This window comes from Taudactylus pleione, unplaced genomic scaffold, assembly GCF_031769625.1.
Source record: "Taudactylus pleione unplaced genomic scaffold, aTauple2 ptg000202l, whole genome shotgun sequence".
In the NCBI taxonomy this organism is placed as follows: Eukaryota; Metazoa; Chordata; class Amphibia; order Anura; family Myobatrachidae; genus Taudactylus; species Taudactylus pleione.
Genome location: NW_028284604.1, coordinates 15,795,978 through 15,815,309, shown reverse-complemented (window position 1 = coordinate 15,815,309; position 19,332 = coordinate 15,795,978). Strand labels below are relative to the sequence as shown.

The following is a 19,332-nucleotide window of genomic DNA, read 5'->3' as shown; positions in this document are numbered from 1 at the left end:
CCACAACTACTGGGGGCATTGCTTAATGGGCACAACTACAGGGGGCATTGCAGAAGGGGCACAGCTACAGGGGGCAATGCATAATGGGCACAGCTACAGGGGGCAATGCATAAGGGCCACAACTACTTAGGGCATTGCTTAATGGGCACAACTACAGGGGTCACTGGCTTTCTCAATGTATTTTATGTGGTTCTGGACTTCAATATGTATTTTATGTGGATATGTATTTTAAATGTATCTGGCTTGTTTCTGTGTATTTTATGTGAACGTGGCTATTTCAATGTTTTATATATTGCTCTGTCTTTTTCTCTCACTTCAACAGTGAAAAAATTATATTGGGAAGTTTATGTAAATTGTATATTTTCAATGTGCTGGGCTCGTCGCCAGCGTGACTAAAAAAGGGGGTGTGACACAAGGTCATGTTCCTGCGAATGTCATGCCAAAGGCGTGCGCACAAAAATGGGGCATGGCCTTGTGACAGCTAGGCCACGCACAATTTTTTGCATGTATGCGATCGGCTTTTCAACTTGACCAGAGATATTTTTTGGCTCTTTGCCTCTGAATGGTTGGTCACCACTGCTCTACAGTAATCGTCAGAAGTGGTCACTCTAAACTTTTGAGGACTTCAATTATTAATCTATCAACAGTTTAAGTACTAATTCTGTCCAAAGAAGAGTATGACAAAATAATATATATTTAAAATTTCTGACCAGCACCTCTAGAGTAAAACCATGTGGTAGGTGTGGGGTTAAATTATCCTGCAGCCTAGAGAAATAAGGAACCTCCCAAGAGAATCCCAAGTAGTGTTAGTGGATGAGATAATTGTACTCTAGCACTGGAAAATACACCTTTTCTAATGCTGGATATACACTATACAATTATCTGTCAGACATATGTCCAGTCTGGCTGTTTGGAAGGACAATCTGGTGGTGTTTGGGAGCAAATGACAAATCGACCATTTGCTCACCAACACTAGAAAAATGACAAAAATCATTGTTCAGACAAATTGGTTAAATCAAACAAATGTAACCAATTTCAGCAATCTTTTTTTGGTCCATTTACCAGTGTTGGGACCATAAGGTCTAATGTCATTTGTTCCCATATATTACCAGGTTTTCATTTCAACCAGGCAGACTGCACAGATGTCTGACAGATAATTGTATTGTGCATGCCCAGCATAAAGCTGCATACACACGTAAAGATTTTCTGTCCAACCATCCAACTAGTTGATTGGTTGGAATGAAAAACTGGTAACGTATGAGTGTAACTGATGATCAACAATTTGCTCCTAAATGCCAGAAACCAGATGAAAATGGTCGTTAGAACAAATTAGTTAGATCAAACATTTAACAAACTTGTCTAACAACAATTTTTGTCATACCTTACCAGATTTTCATTCCAACCAATCAACTAGTTAGATGGTTGGACAGAAAATCTTTACGTGTGTATGCAGCTTTAGTGAGCTTTAAGTTATAGCTCTAGTATGCGAACCCTGGGTTATTAAGGGCTATAATTAGGGGTGATGAATGATAGTATACTATCGTTCTGTGTAGGAGAGCAAATAAATATTTGAGATCAACCAACATATAAGATAACGAATATATAAACTGTATTTAATAGTACAGCAATATCTACCAGCACCTGGTAATACACATTTAAAACATCATTCACATTAGATTAAAAAAATAATTTTAATTAATTAGCAAAATTAAAAATAAATAAAAAATTAAAATGATCATTGCCTGAGGAAGCAATCTGAGCACTGAGAACTGTGTTGCAAGTATCTGAGTGAAAACACTCATTTTACTATTTATTTTTAATTTAACAAATTTGAAAAAAAAAAAACCCCACTATTGTGTACAATGTATTACTAGGTACTGGTAGATATTTTATCAGTACAGAAGCTTTTACATTAATATATATCCTTTGTTATACCATTATATCTTTGCATTTCATTATGTACACCAATTATGTGAATTTGCGTCTGCTCTTTGAGTGATGAAGGAAACACTCAGCATTTACTAATTGTTCTGGAGTGAAGGACTGAACACCTAGATATTGCTGTAATATTTAAATAAACTTTTACATATTATTTATGTTATATCTTGATCGATCTCATATTTATTTACTATCCTACACAAAACAAAAAGTATGCAATCATTCATCACCCCTAATTCAAGCCCTTAATAAACCAGGGTTTGCAAACTAGAGGTACAGTATTACCCCTTTTCCACTGCTGCAAAAACCCAGGTTATTGCTGGGTCTTCCCCGAGTAGCAGCTCAGTGGAAAAAGGGTCCCTGAAAAATAACCCACGTTAAGTGACCAGGGAATCCAACTTGGGTAGCTACTAGGGTTGGACCCGGAATGGACCTGGGTAATGGTGCAGTGTAAATAGCCCAACCCGGGTCATGCCTAAAATGAGCTTATTAGTGGCTGTGGGGCAGTCACCTCCCACTTTTTATAACAGACCCGGGTTCAGTGTGAACGGGGCTGACCGAAAAATAACCAGGATCAAAAGGTGCAGTGTAAACGCGGTCTGACCTGGGTTGGAAGCATGTCCGAAAACCCTGGTCAGACCTGGGTTTTTGGTGGAAAATGGGTATATAACTTAAGTTCACTTAGAACAGGGATATTTTTCCAGTGCCAGAGTACAATATAATACATTATGCCATTATAATTACCTCATGCTGCCATGCCTGTCCCGAAACGTTTGCTTTTTTCTAGGATGTTTACATGGATGTCTGGTTGCACTAATAAAAAGCTCATAAGCTGTTGTTGGAAATTTTATTTTGGTGGCATGTAGCCTTGTCCTTTATTTATATTGAGCAATATGAAAAGGTGTGAGCCTTGGCTGAAAAGACCGCCTCTCCACAAAAGAGATTCAAGTGAGGTTCAATACTATACCACACCCCATTTGAAAATAATATATTATGCCATTATAATTACCAGTTACCACATGCATCCTTCACACATTACACTGCGATATTAATCTATCCTGCTGTCTTAGTTTACATGTATTCTTCTAGTTTCTCATTACCTAAACTACTATTTGAACCTTAATGAATCATATATGAGGTGCAACTATTAAATAACGAGACTGATGCTATAATTTATGTTTAATTATATTAAGTACATTTGAACTCTGTTCTCCTTCTATGTACTGCCCTTTTGCATCCACACACAGCTTCATTCTTATTTTCCATTGATCAAAGCTGTGATGTAGCTCATTATCTGTCAGCTGTCTCAACAGCTCCATAATTTTCTTATTTTTTGTCAGTAAGATATGCAAAACGGGTACCTTGAGTACAGATGTGACTTTAGGGAAAAGAAAGAAGTCACATGGTGCTAGGTCTGGCGAGTATGGGGGGTGTTCTGACACTGCAATCTGTTTTTCAGCCAAAAACTGCTTCACAGAAAAAGCTGTGAAGCAGTCCTGAAGGAGGATGAAACTCATTTTTCCACAACTATGGCCTCTTTCTTCTGATTCTTTCCTGCAATGTTGCTAGAACATTTTTGTAGTAATGTTGATTCACTGTTGCGCCTTCTGGTACACAGTCTTCCGAAATAACACCCTTGATATCAAAGAAAATAATTAACATGGCTTTGAATATACTTTGACGTGCTTTCTTCACTCTTTGTGACTGTGTTTTCCAGTGCATGGACTGACGTTTTGTCTCAGCATTGTACTGGAAGGTCCATGTTTCATCACAGGTAATAACTATCTAAAAAATGCAAATCCACTTGAAATTGTTCCAAAATGTCTGTATAAATTCGCTTTTGATTTTCTTTCTGCTCGGCTATGAGAAGCCTTGGAACCATCTTAGCACAAACTTATGTCATGTTAAGATCATGATGCAAAACTCACCTAACAGTTTGTCGATGTTTACCATTTCTGCTATCATTCGGATGATGAGTCGACAGTCAATTTGAACAATTTTTTCCACATTTTCATTTATTTTTGATGTGCAAGGCCTACTCGGGATGTTCATTATCGTCAACATCCTCACGACCACCACTAAATCTTTTGTACCACTCAAACACGTGTCATAAAATCTGCCCATAAGCCGCGGTTAGTATACGGAAATATCCGGTGGGCTTTTTGTTCAATTCAACGAAAAAATTTAAGGTAACATTTTCCTCTACTTTTGAACTAAGTATTTTTATGATGCATGGGATAAACACAACTTCTTCAAATGCTGTGTAACAGAAAACTCTCTGCGAGAGGGGCGAAACTTGCAAAACCGTTTAGGGATAGTTCAACGTTCCCCCACTCCCTTTTAACTCACACAGTATGGTTTATTTTTAGTACCGTCCAGTTTAGTAAAGTACAGTCACATTATTTAATAGCTACACCTCATATCGCACAGCTTTAATTACCCTACAGTTCAAATTGTAGTCTAGTTAGAATGCATGTAAAATATACATTTACCATTTGTGAACAAGTAGGAGTCAGAGTCAGACAGTAGAAAAAAATCGGAGTTGGACTTCTAGGTTTGGTGTACCGATTACATAGCAATAACTGCACAATCCAATCCGTATGTCACCTTACTTCCAGGTGCCAGCAGTCCTGCACTAAAAAGCATTGGGACTCATGTTGACTTGATCAGTTGGTGGACGGTCTAGATTATTGGTGTAAGTAATAAGATATTGAACTCTAAGACGCAACTTTGCACATTACACAAAAAATTTCAATAACAAAGAATTCACCACAATACTACATTTGAAAAAGTTCTATAAAAATAGTTTGCTTATCCTCAAATACATTTCCCATTATGCACGGTCAAACATTTGAATGGAAAGGCGTGCTAGTGCTTGTAGTTGACAGAGGTACCTTCGTCTGAATTTCCTTCATCCTGGTTTATTTCATCTGTACTAGCTTCGGAGGACTGCTGTTCAAAGCTCTTCTTGAGCTGTTGAAGGAAGACTTCCATAGACAAAGAAAAATGCAACTCCTTGTTATTTAGCCAATGTACAACAAAAGGTCCACTTTTTTCTTCAGTTTCACCGAGACTCATTGATGAAATGGAAGGAAGAAGAGGAATGTCTGTACGGATTAACAGAGGAAGAAGTACTTTAATGTGGAAAAACAAAAGCAGACATAAAATTGTCTTTTCTACTGTAAGTTAGCAATTTTACTTGTGTTGAAGTTCAGTAAAACAGTCCCTGATGTGAATGCATAAATCAGGCACCAGATAAATTCTATACAGGTATGGGCTCTATTTTCTTGATACTCGGTACTTTGTTTCTCTGTTTTTGTAACACCATTTCTAATCATATTTGCATTAGTGTCAAATCCAAACAGCAGCAATTAATCACAATTTTTTTCAGTCATATTAAAATTACTTGAATTTTGTGTAATAGCCATTGATTTCTGTTTTTTTATTTTTCAAAAGTCACATATTAAAAAAAAAAAAAAAAAATCAATTCTTTAAGTTACTGATTCTTCAGCTGTCCAGTGCAATTATATAAATTGAAGGCTTTGTAAAGTAAATTGATAAATTCGGAAACTGTCCCAAAGAGCTGACACTCACACACAAACTGTCAGGACACATCTTTCACATGATCTATTCTAGGACAACCAGAATTATTTACAAGGTTATTTTTTCATATACATGTATCTATAACCAAGCTTTACTCATTATCCTATTTCAGTACAACAGATTGTGAGCATTACTTTTTATTTTTAATTTTTATACTAACTTTTATCAAGTATTTGTTTTTTGACATTTGGAACAATTTGCAGGACCATAATATATTATTCTTCAATATTTTTAAATCTTTTTTTTAATAATATATTTTATAATTTAATTATTTGAATTATATCTATACCCTCACCTTCCCTTTTGTGTAACAGTACTATATTTCGTTGAATAAACCCTAATAAACAAAGTCACTAAACATAACTATTTTTGCATTGACACTAACTACATTGATTTAAGTATTCAACACCTGACGATTGAGTAGGAACTAAACATCCGAGGCATATATCTCTACTTATATAAAAAATATTGTTTATTTGCCATTTATATATATAGTCAAATTAATTCAATTAACACCTCTAACACTGAGTAGATTAAATTAGACCAGACGCTTACTACTATAAACCACAATCCTTAATGATTGAGCGCTTAATATAGTTTAGAAAAGTCTAGTTTAGAACAATACCTAGGTGTTGTTCTAAACTATATTTCTCAAGGACAGTGGTATCCTTACCTGTAAGCTGCTCTTATTAATATCACGAGATGTATTGATATCAGAGCACATTAGCCTACCCTATTCTCAATAATGTACAAATCTGGCACCAGAGAATTCTATACAGGTATGGGCTCTAATTTCTTGATGCTTGGTACTTTGTTTCTCTGTTTTTGTAACACCATTTCTATTCATATTTGCATTAGTGTCAAATCCAAACAGCAGCAATTAATCACTATTTTTTTGTGTATTATTAAAAAAAAAAAAAGTTCAAGCTAAGTTTATAGCACTTGAATTTAGTGTAATAGCCATTGCCATTGATTTCTGGGATTTTTTAACTTTTTCAAAAAGTCAAATATATATAATAAAAAAAAAAAAAATCACATTTATCTTTAAGTTACTGATTCTTCAGCTGTCCAGTGCAATTACATAAATCGAAGGCTTTGTAAAGTAAATTGATAAATTCTGAAACTGTCCCAAAGAGCTGACACACACACAAACTGTCAGGACACATCTTTCACATGATCTATTCTAGGACAACCAGAATTATTTACAAGGTGCTGGTGTACAAAACAGTAGTAAAAAAATGGGCAAAATGTATATTTAGATATATTTCTTAAAACACAAATAAGACACAAATGGGTAAATATATAACAATCGCCTGGGAGAAAAAATATGAATCAAACAATAAAAATAGCTGACATGATAGATTTAAACAAAGTTAGATGAACTAAATATAGCAGCCAGTAACATATCACAGGGGGAGATTTATTATACCGGCACGAATCATGCCACTATAAGTCTTCATGCTTTGCCTCTTTACCAAGGCGAAGCAGGATGCAGTACTAACGAGGTGTGTGAACATTACGTCTGCCGAAGTGGGGGAGTGAAAACGCCCCCTTCCAGTGATCCCAGACAGAGCCCACAGCACATAAGCCTAGTGCAGCTGCGCTATGTCTCACCTCCCGCCCCTCTCCAGAGGCCATGTGCGAGATCTTGCAAGCATTGCGAGATCTTCTGTGCACAACCCGAAGCCCAGCAGCCGCCAGGGACAGAGCTGTCCTGTCGAGGTGGGGGCAACGACAGCTGCAGCTGTTGAAATCGATAGCTGGAGCTGTCGGATTGGTCAGTGCCACTGACCATTCATACATTGGGAGGCACATCGACGTGCCATCTTGTAGATAGCAGCGCCGATAAGGACTATAATAAATACATGGCGGAGAAGCAGTATCGACACACAATGTAACTAAACCCCATTATCGCCCCTTCGTACATCTCCCCCACAGTATCTCTGTGTGTCACTCTAAAAATGTAAAAAGTCTCAGATGTTTAAAATAAGAGCTCCTTATATAAAAGGAGTGCAGTCTTAGTTTGAAATAGCAAAAGCACAGCAGATAATTGTTAATGGATTATTAGATGGCCCCTAAAACATAATCTATTCATAAACTCATAAGAATCAGCTCACCAATCGAAAACGATCACGAGCTTGTGTGGCCGCAGGCTGTATTACCCATGTTCAAACAAGTTCATGTATTTGAATAGCAGATAAAGGAAAGATGTCCTGTGAAGTAACGCCCTGTTGAGCAGCCGGCAATAAGTGAAAGAAACATGGTATGGCCAAACAGTGGCACAGTAATGATCTTAATAGGGCACAGGAGGAATTATGCTGGACTTGGGATGCAGCGTTGGATATACAAAGCTAGCAGCCAGAACCATTCTCAGGCAGAAAGTTGTAGCTGTGACCGGTGGAACAAATCTCTCCCATCAGCAGTCAGCAAGAGCCGGGAGAAGACTGCAACGATGACATTAAGATGCGGGAGGCAAACACAGATAATCCTGCTGGCAAAGGTATCCAATTCAAATCTATCATGTCAGCTATGTTTTAATAATTATACATTTTTCCAAGTTTTTATCCTGTTTTGGACACCAGCACCTTGCAACTAATTCTGGTTGTCCTATATGCCAGCAGGTGCTCTCCAATTCAGGTTAAATCAGAGCTGTCAGTGGTCTGAGGCGCCTGATTTTCTTTTGAGATCAATTATCTATTTTAGTTAATATTGCCTCACCTGTTGCTGGGTTGATGCTAGCAGCAATGTGAAAATGACAAAGTGCATTGCCATTCAAAGGTGTATTCCGATGAACCTCATGAGCATCCTGCTGGTTAGGTGGGTATCCAGTGTGTGCTACTAATGCCATTGATCTCCTCCTGCTTCTACGAAAATGCCTTAAATTTAACTGTCCACAAATGAAAGAAAAAAAAAAAAAGAAAAGAGGAATCTTTATTGCAAATATAAAATGTTCACAAAAAACAAAACTAATCACAAACATGAATTAACATAGGTATGCAAGAGCCAGCTAAATAATCTGCTAAATACAAAGCTAGACAGAGGGCATACAAGCTTGGAGTGCTGCAGAGATACAAAAACACCTTTGTACAGAATTGAGTATCCCCCTATACCTCCCCTCTATGCCCTAGCACCTAGTCCCCCCCTCCCGAGACCCTCCTCTGTCCTGGCACATTGTCCCCTCTCTTGGGACCCCTCCTCTGCTTTGTACCTTATCACCTCTCCTATTTCTCCTGGAACCCCACCCCTCCTCGGACCCCTGATTTCTGCCCAGCCATCTTGTCCTCTTGCATCTCTCTTGGGACCTCTCCTTTCTGCCCTCTCTTTCCCTAGCAGCAACTGAGTTATGGGGAAGGGGAGAATTCCCCTCAGCTCTTGTAAGCAACTGCTAGACAGACATTAAGGAGATTATATTATAGATAAAAATAATAATAATCACCATCATCAATGCTATTAAACACAATGCACAAGATACGGGTTATGAAAAGACAAAACAATATAAAAATAATCTTTCCAGTAAACATTATAAAAAGTGTTTCACTAGAAAGATTAATATTTTGTCTTATTATTAAAAGTAACATGATGCAAATGTATTCTAGCATAAATATACAAATCGCATAAACAATGTATTATCTAACGCTGATTACTATTAACTGACAAGCTTTTTTTATATTTTCTAGAAGTCTGAGAAAAGAGGGAATATAAGAAGTAAATCCTAACCTTGCACAATACTCTGTTGCTCCATTAACCTTTGAAAACGGCACCGCAGAGCGCTGAAAAGCGTTAGGAGGAGGAATACTAGCTGAACAGGAGAACTTTTCATAAAAATATATTTGCTTTAAGCCTGTTCGTGTTTTACCTTCGGACCAGTTACAACTAGTAACCCCTCTGCAGGTGCAGTCTGAGTACTGGGGCAAACACAGGAGCGGTCTCCTCATTCAAAGAATAGAAGTATTGCCAATCTTACCTGTTTCTTGTAGACTGGCATATCGTATGACCGGTACCAACACCATTGCAACGTGAATACTAATATACAACTTTTAAAGTGAAGGACTACAGGATAACAGATTGTGAGTTCTTTGTAAGTGTGGGGACTATTTTTATGCTATCCTAATTCATAAGAGATATATTTGATCTCGAAGACTATTACTCACTAGAGGATTTCTTATTAAATTCTCTTATTTTTATAGATTGTATAACGAATCGAGAGTTATTTATGCTTGTGCGCCAAAGGTATTACTTTTAAGGCTATTAATTTAGCGCTGATAAAACCTATAAATCATGAATGCATTTAAATAAATGATTGAATTGCTATTTTGCAAGTTATGTAGACATACTATCTTCCATTAAGCCCCTTAAAAGACAGAGGGCCTGATTCAGACAAGCTCGCAAGCGGGTCGATGGTGGCCCAGTGCGTACCAGGCGGCGTGCGCGAGCCCCGTAGCGAGCGCAAAAAGCACTCGCACCGTGGTGCACTACAAAAGGGGTGACTGTCGATGTTGATCGACAGCTCACCCCATTTTGTAGGCGTGGCGGGGGGGGTGACTTCACAAACGGAGGCGTTCCCATGCGAACGCCTGCCGTTTGTGGGCGGCCCCACTGACATCACCAGTGATGTCAGTGGGAGAGCTTCCGGCTCTATTAGAGCCAGAAGCTCTCTGGGGCTTGCGGCCACGAGACCCTACCACAAGGGTCTCGTTGCAAGCCCGATGGTCTTGACCATCGCGACCATCATCCTGGCCGCTCGCAATAGGTGTGGGTGGTCATCCAAGCTGTGCGAACGGCCAGGAGGCCGCTCAAAAAAAAACAAAAAAACGCCCTGAGCGTCCGTCTCTGAATCAGGCCCAGAGCTCTAAACAGGTCTATAGACCTTAACCAAAATCACACAACCACAATTCATAGTGTCCTTGATAGGTTACTTAGCAACCCGATTCTGTCAATACACTTATTAAATTGACAAATAATAAACTCTGTTGTGAAGAACACTTGACTAATCAAAGAATCATTGATAAACACACCAAGCTTGCTCCATTCCTGATGGAAAGTATTCAGAGAGTTATTTAACAGATGCTACCTAAAAGCTGTAAACACAACTGCAGGATGCAATCAGCTCATTAAGCTTATGGCAACATACACACACACACCAAGTCTAGCTGGGGCATTAATACCAGAGTACATACTGATCAGGTTTATTTCACTATTGTGGGTAGACTATATTGCGCTAGATGGGGCAATAATTTCCTGCACCAAAGTCAAGTGAAAAGAGTTACACTATTAATACATTAAAAAAAAAAAGGATGGATACTTCACAGTTTTACAAAAAGACGAAAATTGTGTGTAATGTAAATAAAGCAACCAATATTTTTTATACATTTGTCAATATTATAAAACAATGTGTCAAAACTTCTCAGGATGTATGAATAAGGCTGGAAATTGATTTAGAAGATACAGAAGTGTCCTTGCTCATCTACCCTCAATACGCAATGCAGCGGGATATGCCTGGCGAGCGTCTTTTTTGCCTAAAATGTGTCTAAGTTGCAATGTGATGGGACTAGGAGCACCAGGAGACTGCTGATTAATTTGATATATGTCACTTGTATATCTGTGTTCGACTGAGACTGTAAATGGAACTTGGCATTGAAATATTCTGCGGTTGCTGCATCGTAGCACTTCACATGCTGATTCAGAGACTCAGTCGCACACAGATATGCAAATGTCACATCTAAAATATAATAGAAAATTAATTAGCACAGTCTCCTGGTGCGTCCTAGTCGCATCGCATCGCGACATTTTCGGCAAAAAAAGTTGCAAAGACAACCAGTGCTAGCAGAGTCTCACGGGACCAGGTGCGCTGAGAGGTTCTGTTTGGCGCGACTGCAGTAAAGATGAGTGAGGACACAGCTGTAGGTTTTGACATAAGATTTTTAAAAGAAAAAGTAATAAAATAGTTGCCAATATACTGTTACGTATTACACAGAATTGTGGGCCAATTTTGGCAAATTTCCACCAACTGAATATCAAGCCTTGCTCCAAGGAAGGCTTCAATAGGGGAGACAGTACATTCTTCTTCAAGGTAATATCATAGGGTTAAAATGCAGGTCTATAGAGGAGACAATGGATTTATGCATTTCAAATTAAAATCATGTCACAAATAACATCCTATGCCAGACTTGAGACTTGCATCCTCACAGCTCTTACCTCCAAAGCACTTTGCACACGCTCTTTACTTGAAGGATTTCTTTTGAAGTTATTATTTAAGCTGTCGGGCTCAACTTTTTGTCCGAACCCATCTCCATATAAAAGGCTGTCGTTGGGTAGTAATGTCTCTGCCCATAGACGGCAAACATTGTCTTTGCAGCAAGTCAGCAGGACATTACATACAGAGCCTCTATAAAACAAAGCAAAAGGCTCACAAAGCATTTCTTACTTAAGATCAGTCTAACTGAATATTCCTATTAGTGATTCTATGACCAAATGTATCTTAAAATAATTTTGCAAATCAACTTGGTTATAACAACAAGAACACACAACGTTTTTCCTTCACATATTACGTGAATAGCAGTACTTGCAAAAAATCTAAAACTTTTTCTTGTCTATATATAAAGCAAGTGTTTCATCAGGGAAGATGCATAAAGCAGGGTTGTTGATTTTGGCTAATGCCAGACCACACTGTATATTTAAAAGCAGAAGCGGTGCAGAAGGACGCACTCAGTCCAGTCCTATACAAACAGCTGAACAGAAGCACTGTATTCAGAACTACTGGTATGCTAAATCAATTGTTGTATATTCTCTGGAAAGTGGTGCTTAATGTGTTGGTGCTCTACAAATAGCATAAAAGTAATAAAAATAAATATGATGTTTATAGAATATTTCTGATTAAGTTCAGCACAGTCGCAGTCTTCAGTCAAAGCAATTAACTGTGAGCGGCACAAAGTGCCATTGCAACTGCACGGAAGTTTGTATGCAGCCCCAATATCAGCAAGTCCAAGGCTACCATAAGTGCTGCACATGCATGCACTACTCGCCAACTCAAAGACTCTATGTTCTGTTTAACGCGACTTGTAGCGCATGGAGGCAAGATGTATGTGGACACATCTGTATGTTGCACTGGCGAGTTCATATTGTTGACACATGGATCTTAATTCTACTTGAAAAAGCTACTCATTTATAAAAACATTTATATGACAGATACACAGTTATAGCCTTAAAAATCGTACTGACCGCGGCATAGATTTACTTGTCTTTCGCCATGAAAACCCATTTACTGCTCGAGGATGAGCAAGGTAGATAAAAGAATAGTCAATTTCTCCTTGACCTTCTTTCTCTGGGCTTGTAACAGGAGATGTAACTGCAGAATGCCAGCTTTCAGCATTGTACCAGACCTTAACAAGGCAGTCATCCTGTGGAAAAAGGTTGATTAAAAAGTACAGGTTACAAAAATGATGGGGAAAAGTACAAACTTCTAGACAACGTCCACCATTCTGGTAAGCACTTAACTATATTGTCCATCTTTGTGGCTCTCTCTTTTAAGGGGATATGTGAGAGATAAAACGATGTATGTGGATGGGAACGGGTATGAAATACCGGCGGCTGAATCCAGACACCGGAAGCCCGATGATTGAACATTCCGACAGGGGCAGGTAAGTACCCTATACCTCTCCCCCCTCTAACCCTAACCCTCCCTAAGTGGTGCCTAACCTCCCTGGGTGGTCCCTAAGCCCCCCCCCCCCCCCTTCCAGCATCCTAAACCTAACCTTCCCAGGGGGGTGTCTAACCCTAACCTCCCCCGGTGGTGCCTAACCCCCCTCCCCGCAGGTTAACCCTAATTTCCCCCCTGGGGTTTCCTAAGCCGGAAAGCAATCGGGAAGCCGACTGCCTAAATACCGGCAACCGGCTTCCCGACTGTCTGATCCCGGCATGGGTGAAATGCCGGGCGTCTAGATGTAGACGCCCGCATTTCCCCGACGCCGGGAAACCGGCGCCCAACATCACGATCGTAGTGATGCTGGGCGCCGCGAGCGGACAGCCGCGGGGGGGGAGGGTTAGGTTTAGGGCTCCCGAGGGGAACCTAGGGTTAGGCACCCCCCCGGGAGAGTTAGGCTAGGGAGATGGAGGGTTAGGCACCCCCGGGGGGGGGGGACTTAGGGTTAGGCACCCCCCCGGGGGACTTAGGTTTAGGAAGCGGGGAAGGGGGTGGTTAGGGTTAGGCACCCCTAAGGAGGGTTAGGTTAGGTTAGCAGATACTTACCTAGCCACGATCGGGATTTCCAGCGCTGTCGGGCTTCCGCTGCTTCGCACTCTGCTCCTGTCGGGCTGCCGCTGACGGGAATCATACCCATTCCCCTAAGCCTAACACCTCCCATGATACTTACCAGGATCCTTCATTCGGGATTTCGGCAGTCGGGATGCAGACGCCGGTATCCTGATCCCCTTCTGGATTACGGCGTCAGCATTTTGCCAGGCGGTGGGATTCCAGCGTCAGTATATCAGCGGCCGGCATCTCGTCCGCCAGCATATTAACTACATCCCATGGGGGTGAATGTAGGCATGTGCAATTCTGTTTTACACACTGTTTGTAAATTACTTGTACTGCAGAAGTATAAAATTTAATACTTGTGCAAACATCAAAATGTTCATTATGAAAAATACTGTACTTCAGTATGAAAAAGCATTATATTTAGAAACAAGATAGGATTTTTGTGCTAAATTACCTGGATAATTTGCAAGTGTCTTATGAGATGGACTTCATATGTACAAACCTTGTTATCAACTGTTGAATACTTACACTTGATGTTTGAGTTAGATTCCACAGGTCATTTTTAAGCTGGATACACACTATGCAAAATGTTGTTAGTACAGCCATGTGTCCGTGTGTATAGACCAGGCGATGTGTCTGAACAACATCATTAGCAGACATACCAGGACGGCCCTGCAGCACAGCCAGATATATGGGTACATCTGCCTGTGTGTACGGATGACCTGCCGACCGACCTGTACCCTGGCCACAGGGACCGCAAACCCCAACTTCACAAATGCCTGCCCAGTTGTGATGTCTGCCTAGACTTATTGAGCTGCGATTGGTAAATATAACTAATCATCCATATTGTTACACACAGTTTTCCATGTGTTTTGTTATACAAGTATATTTGTAAATAGAATTTGTGGGGATCTATTTGAACTGCGTATTGCCACATATAAACCTTGCAAGAACTTTAAGTGATTAATTGCTTTCATGGACAGTTTATTGGGATGAAGAACTTAAGCAATTCTGGGCAAGAAAGTTGGAATGAAAGAGAACACAAATTAAATTTTTTCCTATGGAAACTAATCTCAAAAACACAAAAAAGCATAATGCTGCACTGCGTTTTCTGAAGTAATTAGTATCTGAGAGACTGAAAATCACCTGTGCACCACCAGTCTTACTGTGTTATAATGCTCTAACCATACATTTCTTACTACAGTGCCTGTGCTGAATTAAACATGGTCAGTGACTACATCAAGTTATTGACATTGAAAGCCAAGCGTAAAAAGCAGAAAACACAACTTACAGTACTTAAACAGGATATTAGCTCACATTGAGAGAACAGAGCTGTAGGAAGAGATGATTTTACAATGCACATGGCTGTCTTCATAAAATGAATAACAGAAAAGAGATGGTGCAAAGATAGAATATGTTCTTCCCTTCCCCTTCCCAGAGATTAACTTTAAGGCATCTCTTCAAAAAGTCCAATGACCTCTATGTGAGCTTCCAGCTCATTTCCTCTGAAATATGCAACAGAGAGTAGATGAATGTGCTAAAGCCCATGGGCACAAGAAATAAAATGGCACAGGTTTACACAGTCAGGCAAGCAGACAAAATGAGCATCTCACCTTTCCAGCAGTTGCAAAAAATTCTCCATCGGGGGAAAATTTCATCAAATGCACTGAAAATGCTGTTCTGCAAAAGACAATAAATGTTGCTAAATTAAAACCCTGCTTATAAGTTAAATAAATAAAAACAAATGCGTTAAAAGAGGTTGACCACTATGGGTCAATACCACCAGCACCTAGGCAATAATTAATACAGTACATCCTGGAACAGCCAGTGGCAATGATCTCCTGTGCTCAGATTAAAATCTGTTTAAGTCCAAGACCAGTGTGATATTGTTCCAATTGTAGACTTGCCATCTAGTTTTTAGGTACACCACAAACAATTAAGTTTGCAGATGACTGCAGAAAGTAATGGCAGGTGACTATGGGAAAAGTAAATAAAGCAGATGTGGGGGCTTAACACAGATAAACTTTACCGGTTAACAATAAAAAGAAAAGTTATTGTATTTCTTTGCTCACTTTTACATTTTTGCCCATTTAATGCAAAGCTGTCCAAATTGAAATGATTCCATGGGCCAAAAAAACAGTAATTTGATAGAACGTTTTGGCAGCATCCAATGAGAGAAATTTATTATGTCCAGAATTAATGTGGTATTTGTAAATATGGCATCAATCTGATCAACATAGATATGGACTATCCCGCACATTTGAGAGATATCAGTCTGTAGGGATGCAGTCAATGTCGACATTAATACGATGGGGCATCAAAGTTTCAATTACCACTATGAACAGAATGAGATAGAAAGTTAAATGTGGTATATTGAACTTAAGTCTTCCCTCGTAGTCATCCTGCAGAGCCACACATTTCTGCCAGCGTTTCTTGATCTTACACAACACAACATGAAGTCCTACCATTGCCTTGAGAACCACCGTTCCACTTCCAGGATTACAAAATAAAGTGGCTTCTTCATTTCAGGGAAGACAAAGGCGTCGCTGGGTGCGAAATCAAGTGAATAGGGGGGATGGGGCAAAATTTCATAGCCATACCCGTTGGCTTACACAGTGGATGCTTGACCAGAAAGTTCGGGTGCATTGTCGGCTAAAAGACTTATGCCTTTGCTGATCATACCATGGCATTTTTCTTTCATGGCATCTCGCAATTTCTGCAGAAGGGTGCAATAGTAAGCGCTGTTGATGGTCTGACCCTTCAGAAGGTAATCGGTAGGGATTACGCCACGATAGTCCCAAAAAACGGACAGCATGACCTTCCATGACGATTTTTGCACCTTGGCTTTTTTGGGAGGGGGTGAGGAGGAGTGGTTCCACTCCTTGCTCATTTCTTTGGTCTCCAGATCGTAGAGGTAGACCCAGCATTCATCCATAGTCATGAGACATGCAAAGAAACATCCATTGCGAAAGCTCACATTGAGTTTGCTTGTGGAATAGGGTCAGCAAGTGGGGAACCCATCGTGATGACACTTTAAATATGTGCAGTTGCTCATGCATAATCTTCCACACACTACCATAACTAAGAGCAACTTCTTGCATGATCACTTCAATGGTTATTTGTCGGTCATTGAGGAAAAAAAGACTCCTCTTTCTTCACAGTGTCAAAATCATCCGTGATTGAGGGTCTCCCAGATCAAGGCTCATCTGAGAGGGACATGTATCCAGTTTGCAAGTTCCTTTTCCACCTCACAACAGTGTCATGTGATGAACTTTCATCACCATAAACAGTCACCATTTCATCTTAGATTTGGCAGGCGCTATTACATTTCAAATGGGAGGAACTTAACACTGCAGGCTTCAATTTTGTCCATCATGCAGGTTACTGACATCTACCAGCTCCAGAAATGAAACAAGTTGACATAAGTAGCTGTAATTTACAACATCATGCACATAAAGATCAATGATTATGTTGATCGAACATCTGGATATCTGAAAAACTTTATGGTGATAATTAAAATTTTTTGATACCCTCTTGTAATATAGGCATTGGACATGTCGACATCAGACAGTTTCGACACATGAAATGTCAAAATTCGCTAGGGACCAGAGAGTCAGGCTGTGGCAGCAGAGGTTTAGGGCTAGGCTAAAGGAATTCTCATGTCAACAAAATATACCACAGCCCCAGTCTGTCTGTGTTGCTTTCCAACTGGTATTTCAATTAGTTTTTTAATTTTGAAAATAATACTATGCTAGACACATAGGGGGCTATAGATTGAGCCTGCCAGGCATTAGATTATAAAGTAAATGATATCCCATAACATCTATGGTTTATGCATGTATCTGTTAGCATTCCATCTGAGCGAGGTGCTTCATTTTGTAATGCAAATGAATGGCGTATATTAATTTTTTCTAGTGTTAAATGACCACACAAGCACCTCCATGTCATTGCTAACTGTGGGAATAATAGTATTGGGTTATGTCTCCAGCATACTGCTAAACAGAGTGGAATATAATATAAGTTAATACACAGTACAACCAATCTCACATATAGACACACTGATGGAATTGCTCCACTGAAGTTTGCAAAGCCTTTCTGGTCTTATTTCAGTATTCATATAAATGGCATGCAGGAACAACAAATATAAAAATAAAGCAGTTTTTATTATTTTATTAAGTCCTTTAAAATGGTCTTATGTGTGTTCTTATTTACTGTAAGCAAGAGGACTCTTGCCAATACTTTTTCTGCCTATATATGGTACTAAAGCTACTAAAGAGGATGCTAAAAGCAAGATAAATCTCAAAATTTTTTATAAGTCTGAAGACAGCAAAAGAATTGACTGCACTTTGGGTTTGGCCATCACAAGTTTGGATTCAAAACTACTAACCTCTAAAACTAGTGGTTCCCAAACTGGGTGCTGCAGTGGACTTACAGGGGTGGCACAGGTGAATTGTCCATTCCCAAACCAAATTATTTGGGCTGGCATCTTTGTAAAATTGTGCCACTTGCTGTTTCCGTAGAGAGGCAGCGTGTTCCCATTTCCCCTCCCTTTTTCTACTCACGGCTTCCTAAACACAGATTCCAGGCAGATATTAATGTAAGGGGGTCCCCCTCTCCTCACTTGCCCACCCCTGACTCCATTCCCCACCACCTCTGTCTGTATTTTAGAACCCCCTCTGTGCCCATCTCTCTCTCTAGGTCTACCTGTGTGTCTATCGCTATCTTTGGGGCAGTCTGTTAACAACCTGTATGTGTCTGTCTCTTGTGTGCCCCTCTATTCCTGCTTTGTAGGTGTGCCTAATATTTTCACCCTATCACATCTGCTCCCACAACCCACTGTCTACTGCCATCACACTATTCACCCATTGTCTTCCACCCTCTCTACACATTACTTTCCTTCTCTTCTGGTCAATGTGATTGGTAAAACCAGTACTGGTTGCTGCCAAGCAGAAGCTATATGGACAAACAGAAATGCACCAATGTTCACCAAAATATCTGTACCTAGGGATGACAGATGAGGACAATTTTCTTATTTTAATAATCTTTGCTGATTATCTCAATGGGAAACTTTTGGCCTAGGGGTGCCGTGAAATTAAAATTCTCTAGAACGCTGCAATTCTAGAAAGTTTGGTAACCACCTAATCAATTAATGGGAATTCCAAATGTTGAGAATTAAGAGTCATCTATGTTTTCACGACTAGTTTAGTTGTAAAAATTGCATACATGGAATACAGAGAAATGGATATTATAGCTACCAGTGGTGGGGCTGGTAGTTTGGCCAAAAGGTGTGTGTGTGTGTGTTAGGATCAACAGCTGATCCTGCCCTCCTACCTGCCTCTGCCGCTGGTCTGGACCGTGGCCGGATGGGTCCCGATGCCTGTACAATGAATCTGTTCGGGACTGTAGAATGAGTGGCATTGTCTGCAGCCCCAAGAAGCCCTTTAGGGCTGCCCGAAAGGCAGACCAGCGGCTTCTGCTGGAAGACGCACTCTGCTTATTGCAGCCAGGACTGGCAGTCCTAGGGAGAGGAGAGACCT

General features: G+C 39.9%; 1 protein-coding gene across 1 annotated transcript in view; it reads right to left on the bottom strand.

The window, feature by feature from the left end:
* Window positions 1-19,332, bottom strand: part of DMXL1 (Dmx like 1) — a gene marked incomplete at its 3' end in the record, with an annotated part of 125,600 nt that overhangs the window by 41,500 nt on the left and 64,768 nt on the right. Inside the window, exons 6-10 of the mRNA XM_088477714.1 lie at window positions 15,409-15,475; window positions 12,760-12,938; window positions 11,737-11,926; window positions 8,260-8,428; window positions 4,833-5,045 (exon numbers count right to left, since the gene is read on the bottom strand). Coding sequence (XP_088333840.1) covers window positions 4,833-5,045; window positions 8,260-8,428; window positions 11,737-11,926; window positions 12,760-12,938; window positions 15,409-15,475 — 818 coding nt within the window. The remainder of the gene's footprint in view (window positions 1-4,832; window positions 5,046-8,259; window positions 8,429-11,736; window positions 11,927-12,759; window positions 12,939-15,408; window positions 15,476-19,332) is intronic.